Source organism: Nicotiana tabacum, chromosome 7 (assembly GCF_000715075.1).
Source record: "Nicotiana tabacum cultivar K326 chromosome 7, ASM71507v2, whole genome shotgun sequence".
Lineage (NCBI taxonomy): Eukaryota > Viridiplantae > Streptophyta > Magnoliopsida > Solanales > Solanaceae > Nicotiana > Nicotiana tabacum.
Genome location: NC_134086.1, coordinates 40,669,117 through 40,678,377, shown reverse-complemented (window position 1 = coordinate 40,678,377; position 9,261 = coordinate 40,669,117). Strand labels below are relative to the sequence as shown.

Genomic DNA, 9,261 nt, shown 5'->3' with positions numbered 1-9,261 from the left:
AGGTAGTCCTGCAGGCGTCCGCGGGACCGGCGTTCTTTTCTATCCAATTATATGTTCTGTTTCACTTGTTTCCGAGACAGACTGTATTTCCTTTTTCAGACATTTGTAGTACTCATAGACAGTCTGTGAATATTGTGACACCAGATTCTGGGTAGAGGAGTATATTGGCATTGTAGTACTGATTTTGATCATTTGTAGCTGTTTAAGTCTTCCGCTTATTCTGTTATCATTAATCTTTAAATTGTTGATTACTTGTTAATTCAAGTTGATAAAAGGATTAAAATGAAAGAGTTAGAATTTCTATATTTCGTGCCTTGCCTAGCTTCTACGAGTAGGCGCCATCACGACTCCCGATGATGGGAAATTCGGGTCGTGACAATTGCAGATCTAACTTATTCGTGCATACTATTTGACCCAGTACTCTTCAACCCTCAACACTCATATCAAGAATACCATGAGCAGAATTCAAGAAAGCTTATATCTCAACCGACTATTTTTAGTTTAAGCGGTTGGATGTACGACTATTTGGATTAATTCTTCAAAAAAAAAAAAAAAAAAAAAGAGAACTGTCTGGATCAAAAGATAGAATAACTAAATTCGTTATTTTTACTTCCAACTGATATTACAAGCTACAAGCCTACAACAAATAATAATTAATGCCTTAAGGAAATAACGAGTGAAATTCAAAAATAGCCAGATTTACAAGTGGTCATTCAAAAATAGCCACAGTTTTAAAAGTAATTGAAATTTAGCTACCTTTCATGTAAAGATAAATCTGAACGAAAACACTGTTCAAAATCCGGAAAATACTCCAGTATATTATACTGGAGTTCCAGCATAAGTATACTGGAACTCCAGCATATTATAATGGAGTTCCAGCATAAGTATACTGGAACTCCGAAAAATATTCCAGTATAATATACCGGTCCAACATAATATGCTGGAAGTTCATACACATGTGCTCCAATCTCCAGTATATTATGCTGGAACTTTCCGCGTGTTGGAGTTCCAGCATAATATGCTGGAAGTTCATACACAGGTGCATCGATCTCCAGTATATTATGCTGGACCGGTCCCTGTTGCAGCAAAATAGTGGCTATTTTTCAATGATTTTGCAAATGCTGGCTATTTTTGAATGACCAGTTCGAAAACTGGCTAGCCCGTGCTATTTTTACGGAAATAACAAGAAGGTTACAAACAACTATGTTTTCTTTTTGTGAGCAACAATGATTTTAGAATCTTCCAAAAATTACAATATTCCCTTTGTCCCAAATTTTGGCCCCTTATGACAGACAATTCGAGAGGACCAAGAAGTGGTCATGGTCTCATGGATTATGGTCAGCATTCAATGTTATACTTGTTTCAGTATGGTTCATGGATTATGGTCAGCATTCAAAACGAAAAAGCCCGAAAGCTCGGAGTTCTTCCAACAAGGTAAGCTATAGCGGATGCCTCAATCTTGAATCAGTTAACATCAACAACTATATGAATCCTCCGTATCCACTCTGCTTATGTTCTCATACTAATTCTTTGTATTCATAACTAATTAGGATTTTATAAGTTAATTTTTACACTTGGAAAGATAACAAATACTCTGGACAACACCTGACCTAATATATTTACAAGATAGGAATTGGATCTCCAAGAAGAGCATCTCAATCATCATGACAAGGCCTAGAAACCAGTATCATAAAACCTCCGTAGAGGAAAAAATAACAGCACGAGAAGCTATAAAAACCGAAACATTTTCCTACCATTAGATATTCCAATTATAAAAGCAACATTTCAAGAATGTCACCTTAATCCAACATTATAAACATGTCAGTAGTTATTGACAAGACAACCATCCTCTCCTAACAATTACAGTGAAGACAGTACACAGAAACCAAACGCCGGCATACGTTATACATGCAATATCTGTGTAACATGGTGCAATTGAATGCACAAAAACAATGATCTTGTAGTTCATTCATTTGAACTGTATGTACGCTGAACATGCCGCATTCAAAGACCTCTCTGTGAAACTAGTTCTCCTGCATTTCTTCAATAATTAGAAAGAATGAGAGCTCCTGCAGCAGCTTAATCTGAAACTCCAAGGAACTGAGAGAAGCTTGGATATTTGGGCTTCCATCCTATTTCAGCACGAGTTTTTGAATTGTTTAACTTCTTCCCTGAAGGGCCACTAGTTCCTGAAAGAAAGAACAAATGACTGTTGTAGCTTGACATAATTTAACAGGTGGCTAAAGGATTTCAAAAAGAGTCAGTTACCAGTGAAACCCTCAAACTTCTTCTCGAACTTCCCACTTTTATTGACCAAGTTCATTACTTCCTGTCTGATATGGACACAAGGTAATAATACAACAGTTCAAGGCAACATGGGTCAGAGTGTTCGGCTTTCGATCCACAAACATTAATAATTATGTAGATTGGATGACCTGGATAAGGGGTGGTTGTCACAACCCAAAAAGATACGACCACGCGGTCTCATCTTCAAGATGGTCACTGACAAGGAAGCAGCATCCTGTAAGAATAGAAAAGCCAAAAAATCACTGACAAAACTGTAGACACATTAAGAACAAAGTGCAGCCTCTAAACTAAGCATGATGCAAAACATGGATTCCCACTCACCTCATAATGGATAAGATTGAGGATGTGATCAGGGCGAATATCCACGGTTCCTTTATGTAACCAATATGTATGTGCACCTCTGTCTTCCTTGTATTAGTGGTTAAGGTAAATACAAAATAAAGATCTAAAGGCTGCACAAAAAGAACCCTAGCTCTTTGAAATCCATATCCAAGGATATATAAAGGCCAGCCAATCTAACAACACAACCGCCAAACTCCAGCACTACTTCCTCTGCCTTGAGAAGAATATCAGTCCTTGGGCTCCTCCCAATTGGGACTATGGGACCATCCTACACATTTGACAACGAAAAAGGTTTAACGAAAGCTCAGACCTCCTCAGAGAAATACATGATTAATTATATTAAGAATGAAACTTCATTATGTTACATGAGTTAAAGGCATCAAGGAGATGCAAAATCAAAAGAGTATTGAAATGCAGAAATAATAAGAACTGTAGATCCCTTTACAATGTCAATCTAAAACTTTATAATGTTTTATGTAAGATATTACACCTCATCAACTGATCCATTATCAGAGCAATCATATGGTGCAGAGCTCGAGGTAAATAGGAAAGAACCTTCACCACTCCATTTTAACGCAGCCTCCCTGCTCATTTGATGTGTGAAATAAAAATTAATTAAATCAAATTATAGTATCAGTATGACCAAACTTAGCACAGAAAATCTGAAAAAAATAATGCTGAAAAATAATAACAATGTTTGGACTCATCAAACCTGAATTTGCTACTGACTAATTCTACCCAGATGAGCAGAGCTGAATCACAAAACTATTCTGACCAACCCATACACATGATTTTAAAAACATACACTACTACTTATGCAGCTGCCAGCTAGGTGAAGCATTTATGGCTAATGACTAGCCCGGATATTTGCAGCAATCATAACAGCAGTACAAAAGGAGGGTCTATCTCACAACAAAACAATAGTTCTACTAAAAATGCACAAGTATTTGCTTATTGCGGCACTACAGTTTAAAGGCATTTATGCTCTCTATAGTGAGATAGTAACAGAAATTTCCCATCTTGATGTTGTTGTTCGCGAAAAACCGAGACACCACCGTGCCTAATGAGCCACAAAATATTTTAAGCAAGATATCAAAGAATGCCACAACAGAAAGGCGATAGCAGCTAGCTATTGCATGAACTGACAAGCTTACCTAATATCACCAGGGTAGTCTTCAGTCCGGGATGGAGGAGCACAGAATATAACATATGGGAACTTAGATGTAAACTTGGTTTCTCTCGAAGATGGACTAATTCCCATTTTAATAAGTTCATCATGGTGATCAGTGGTCATTGTCTGCCCAAAAATTTGGCAGCTTGGGTGTTCCTGCCACATGAAAGGGTCCAAAACTCTTAGCAGTCTCAATTACGATGCACACTCCACTAAGCGTACAAGAAATCCACCAGTCTGTTACAGTTAATAAGGCAGAAACTCATAAAACTAATATCAGTTCAGAAAATGAACATCAAACATTTCCATAACTAACCAGATTTAACAAACAAGAAATAAACGTGCATGTAACTTTTCAATTAGGTTATGAGGTAGGGATGGTTTCTACTTCTCAAAGAAATCATATGATTATTCAGTTCAGGATGTACCTCTCTCCATCTTTCAGCCACTAAACGCCCAAGAACTCCAGGTCCTACAATTAACAAGTCGTTTGCTCCAATGGCCCCTCTAGAGGAAGCCTCCAATTCTTCACTTGGAGCATCTTTAGTAACCAATAAGTAAAACTAAACAATGAAACTAGATAATTGAACATTATGAAGATGCATATCAAAAGAGTAAATACTTATGCACTTGCATCCAAACATCAATTCAACACCTACCGCTCCCTCCATCCCATTTAATATGACAGTTTTTGGTTAGACACGTGCTTTAAGATGTACTTTAATGTTATATCAGTGAAAGTGAACAAAAATATTGACCCAATGCTAGAAAAGTTAGCTTGATAAAGACAGCACGTATCAAAGTTCAACATATTGAATAGTTTAATGAGTTTTGAATTCTTTAAAGTTGTACAAGGAGCATAGAAATGAGATGGTTTCATACATTCTGGGATTATTGACTTGTGTGTCAACAAAATGGGATTAAGGGAGTTAATTCATGAGTTACTTGGATAGGGATTTTGGCATAATCAACTAAACCCCCCCCCCCCCCAACAGCATAATCCATCAGATGTGATCCAATTAACCACGAGTCCAAATATTTTACAGCTAATGGTTGCAGAAGTAATTTCAGCAGTTACAAGAGAAACAACAAATCGCATAACTAGCATAATCTCTATGGCATCTTCAAGCTATACAATGACAATTGCAAGTGTATATGTAAACAACCCAATTTCAGTTGATACTTGAAAGTAGAATTTGCGACCCTTCCCACAATGGTAGAGTTGCTGCCTCAGCGACCTTTTTTTTTTTTTTTTTTTTGAGATGGCGGTGGTGTCCAGACCAGCTTGCGCACACCTCAAGTATCCACTGGAAGTATCCACCGGGTACATGCTACCTCCTTCCAACTCGGGTATCAGGTCACTCTGCTTACCAAAGTTTAGGTAGATGGGAAGAACTCTCACCTAGTATTTTTTGTCTCCACTAGGATTTGAACCTAAGACTTCATGATTTTTCTCCAACTTTGTCGACCACTTGGCCGCATCCTTTGCTACTTGCTTCCTCAGTATCAGAGGCGGAGCCAGAATTTGAAGCTTATGGGTTCAGGATTCTAGTTTTTTTAAGTTAGTGGGTTCTAAATTAATAATTTGTGCATGACAAATATAAGGTTTGGACCAAAGCTACTGGGTTCGGCTGAACCCATAGCCACAGGGCTGGCTCCGCCCCTGTCAGTAACCTACTGAGGCTCGAAAACTTGCAGAAAAGCAGAGGAAGGTTGCATACAGCCAACCCTCCCCCTATCCCGTGCAAGCCAAGGAACATTTCGTCTATAGAGTAAGCCCTCATTTGAAGTAGGATCGAACATTGATAAGCTATTTTTGTAAAATTTAAGCATAATTCACAAACAACACTGTGTATAGTACAGACACGTAGCTAAAGATTCCATATAACTCTATATTATACGGTCTAATTAACAGAAAAAAATCACAATCGAATCAATTACAAGTATTTACAACAATTAATCACATTCACCTATCTGATAAGCGAATCTACAAATCTAAAGCATAATCCACCATATTTAGCATATAGGAGCGTGTGATCGTGCGTATCTACGAGAGCGCATGTGTGTGAGAGAGAATACCGATAGCCGAGGAAGCGTTAGCTCGGAATAAATTGGGCACCATTGGAAATGGTTGTGGCGAAAGCTTGTGAAGAGTGAAATTAGGGCTTGAACTAGATAGTGAGAGCTTCGTACAACTGTTGAAGAAGTGATGCTTTGGAGTTGCGAAGCGCCATGGGATTCCAATTCTGGGAGCTGCAGCAGTTACGGTAGCCATTGTGGATAATGGAAGAGAGGAAAATGATTCTTTCCAAGGTCGAACTGAAGCGTTTTCACTGGCAAAAGTGGGTTAGGTCGCCAGTTTTACGCCCGCTTTTTAATATTTAACCGTCTTTTGAAATACTATCGGTAGTTTTGCCGTTGTAGATCCCGTGCCCCTAAATAAGACTCCCCGTATGTGTTTTACTATTTTATGACTTGCGGTGATGGTTAGTTTGGGTCTGGAAGGGCTTGAGTTAAATCGAAACACTTGGTTCCTTAATATTGGCTAAAAAAGGCTAAGTTTGACTTGAGTCAACGTTGTGAGTAAATGACCTCGGAACGGGGATTTGACGATCCCAATATGATAGATTTTAGACTTGGAAATATGTTCGGATCGGGTTTTGGATGACCTGGGAGCGTTTCGGCGCTTAATATTGATAGTTGACACCTTGAAGGTTTTAAAATTCTTTAAATTTGGTTTGGAGTAGGTTTTGATGTTATCGAGGTCAGTTTGGGATTTCGAGATTGGGAATAGTTCCGTATAGTGATTTAAGACTTGCACGCAAAATTTTGAGTCATTCCGAGTAGTTTAAGTATGTTTCGGCGCATTCGGAGTAAGTTGGAAGAATTTGAAGTTCATAAGTTGATTCTATTGGTTTTGGGTTGCGATTCGTAATTTTAACGTTGTTTTCCGCGTTTTGAGGGTGCGAGCGAGTCCGTTTTATGTTTACAAACTTGTTAGTATGCTTGGGCGAGGCCCCCGGGACCTGGAGTGCCATTCGGGCTATGCGCGGAAGTCGTTTGGACTAAGAAGGATTGGCTGAAGCATCAGGTTTCTGGTGCAATCACACCTGCGAGGCAATGATTGCAGGTGCGAGCTCGCAGAAGCGAGCTAAAGATCGCAGAAGCGAGCTAAAGATCGCAGAAGCGGCCTGAGGCTGGCCAGCCCTGGACCGCAGATGCAGTGAAGCTTCCGCAGAAGCGGGGCTCGTCCGCAGAAGCAGGATTGCAGATGCGCGACGTGGCTACAAGTGCGATGGGTCAGTGGTCGAGCGTGTTCCGCAGAAGCGAACAGTTGACCGCAGAAGCGTAGGTCCTCTCGCGGGTGCAGAAATACTGCTAGGTAGAAGGGTTGCATTTAAGTCGAGATTTAGGCTCATTTCTTCATTTCTCTCACTTGTTGGTTAAATATAGAGCTCTTGGAAGAGGGATTTTCACCTAGCACTTTGAGGTAAGTGATTTCTATACAATATGAGTTTAAAACATAGATTATGGGTAGAATTTAACATGTAAAATTGTGAAAATGATGGGTTTAGTTGAAAAATCTAGGTTTTGATAAAAAATGGGATTTAAACACGAAAATGATTATGGAATTGGGTGAAATTATAAATTTGAGTTCGTGAGGTTATGGGTAACATTTATCTTCAAAAAATTTCGGAACGCGGGCCCGGGGATGAATGTTAGAATCTTCCGATTAGGGTTGGGTAAATACTCTAGTAGTTAAGTTATGAACTTTTGACATGCATTTATTAAATTATAATATGTTTGACTAGTTTCGGATTGTTCGACACCGAGTTGAGGCTTTAGAACGAATTTGTGGGCCGGTGAGCGAGTTTTGAGACAAAGTAAGTCTCTTGCCTAACCTTGTAAGAGGAAATTTACCCCATAGGTGATTTAAATTACTAGTTGCTTTTAATTGTGGGGGCCACGTAAACACCAGGTGGCGAGAGCCTGTGTATAGCTACTAATTATGCTTATGTCCGGGTAGTTTAGGACCCAATCATGAAATACTTGTACTATTTACACCTTACTTGTTAATTAAAGTGTCTAAATTATATTGAAACTTGATAGAGAAATTGTAAAAGACCGACTTCCACTTACTTGAGTTTTGACGGGATACTTGACCGTTAATAGGAATTATACTTCTTTGTGTATTAGCTTTGTAATGGCTTTAAACCAAATATTTATAAAGCATCCTTCTTTCTTGTGGAGCTGGCCGAACGCCTCGGCAGTAGAATAGATGCATCTATGGTTCGTGCCGCTCGACCCTCGGCAGTGTACACATTATTCTGAATCGGACCGTACGACCTCGGCATAAATCGTGCTAATAATACTCGGAGCCTAATTATACATGATGTTATTTTATACTGGTGAGGTCATGATTATTAATGACAGGAATTGACTTGGAATTTACTAATTGTGAAAGAATTATTTATTCACTGCTTGTTAATTGAGTTATAATTATTATTTACATAATCCTTGCTTATTTAGAATTTCTGTATTTATATTGTTATCCCATAGTAAGTGTCGATATAAACCCCTCGTCACTACTTCTTTGAGGTTAGACTAGATACTTACTGGGTACAAGTTTTTTATGTACTCACGCTATACTTCTGCACAAACCGTGCAGGATCTGAGATAGGTGCATCTGGTAGTCGTACCGGCGCGCACTCCCGTTACCCCGAGGCCTAGTGGTGAGCTGCTTCCTGAGCCGTTCTGCAGCACCTAGAGACTCTCTTTTGCACTTATTTTATGTCTACTTTTATTTCAGACAGTGGTTAGATTTTTGTATATTCTACTAGTTTGCTCATACACTTGTGACACCAGGTCTTGTCACACATACTAGTAGACTTTATTATTTTAGAGTATTTATATCACTATGATTGCTAGTCATTGCCTTTATTTATCTATTAAATTTTCTACTCCTTAATTTATTAATAAATAGAATTTAATTACTTGGAAACTTACTAAAAAAAGAAATCACATGGTTAGTTCACTATTGGTTTGCCAAGCGGTGACGTTGGGCGCCATCACGACCTATAGGAGAAATTAGGCCGTGACAACATGGTATCAAAGTACTAGGTTCACGTAGGTCTCACAAGTTATGATTGAGCCTAATAAAGTCTTGCGGATCAGTGGGAGACGTCCGTACTTATCTTCGAGAGGCTATAGGGTATTAGTAAACTACTCTTTCCTCATCTCATATCGTGCAGTTGATGTCGTGCTAAGTATATTTCTTTTATTCTCTCACAGATGGTGAGAACACGTGCGATAGATGTACCTGATCATGGAGGAGTTGCTCCCCATGTTACTAGAGGCTGAGGCTGAGGCAGAGGGAGGGCTCCAGTCCGTGGTAGACAAGGACGTCCCAGAGTTGCTCCAGTTATACCACTAGCTGATCC

General features: G+C 39.0%; 1 protein-coding gene across 2 annotated transcripts; it reads right to left on the bottom strand.

The window, feature by feature from the left end:
* Positions 1–1,733: 1,733 nt before the first annotated feature.
* Positions 1,734–6,208, bottom strand: LOC107818363 (uncharacterized). Of its 2 annotated transcripts, none has more exons than XM_016644369.2 (9): positions 5,900–6,208; positions 4,249–4,346; positions 3,804–3,976; positions 3,140–3,233; positions 2,807–2,917; positions 2,629–2,718; positions 2,436–2,521; positions 2,269–2,333; positions 1,734–2,189 (listed from the first exon to the last, which is right to left on the bottom strand). In XM_016644369.2, the coding sequence occupies exons 1-9, from the start codon at positions 6,093–6,095 to the stop codon at positions 2,080–2,082; spliced, it is 1,023 nt and encodes a 340-aa protein (XP_016499855.1). In that variant the 5' UTR covers positions 6,096–6,208; the 3' UTR covers positions 1,734–2,079. The 2 variants fall into 2 exon arrangements, with proteins under 2 accessions (XP_016499855.1, XP_016499854.1); XM_016644368.2 differs by having other exon boundaries at positions 4,249–4,361; positions 5,900–6,191.
* Positions 6,209–9,261: the final 3,053 nt, after the last annotated feature.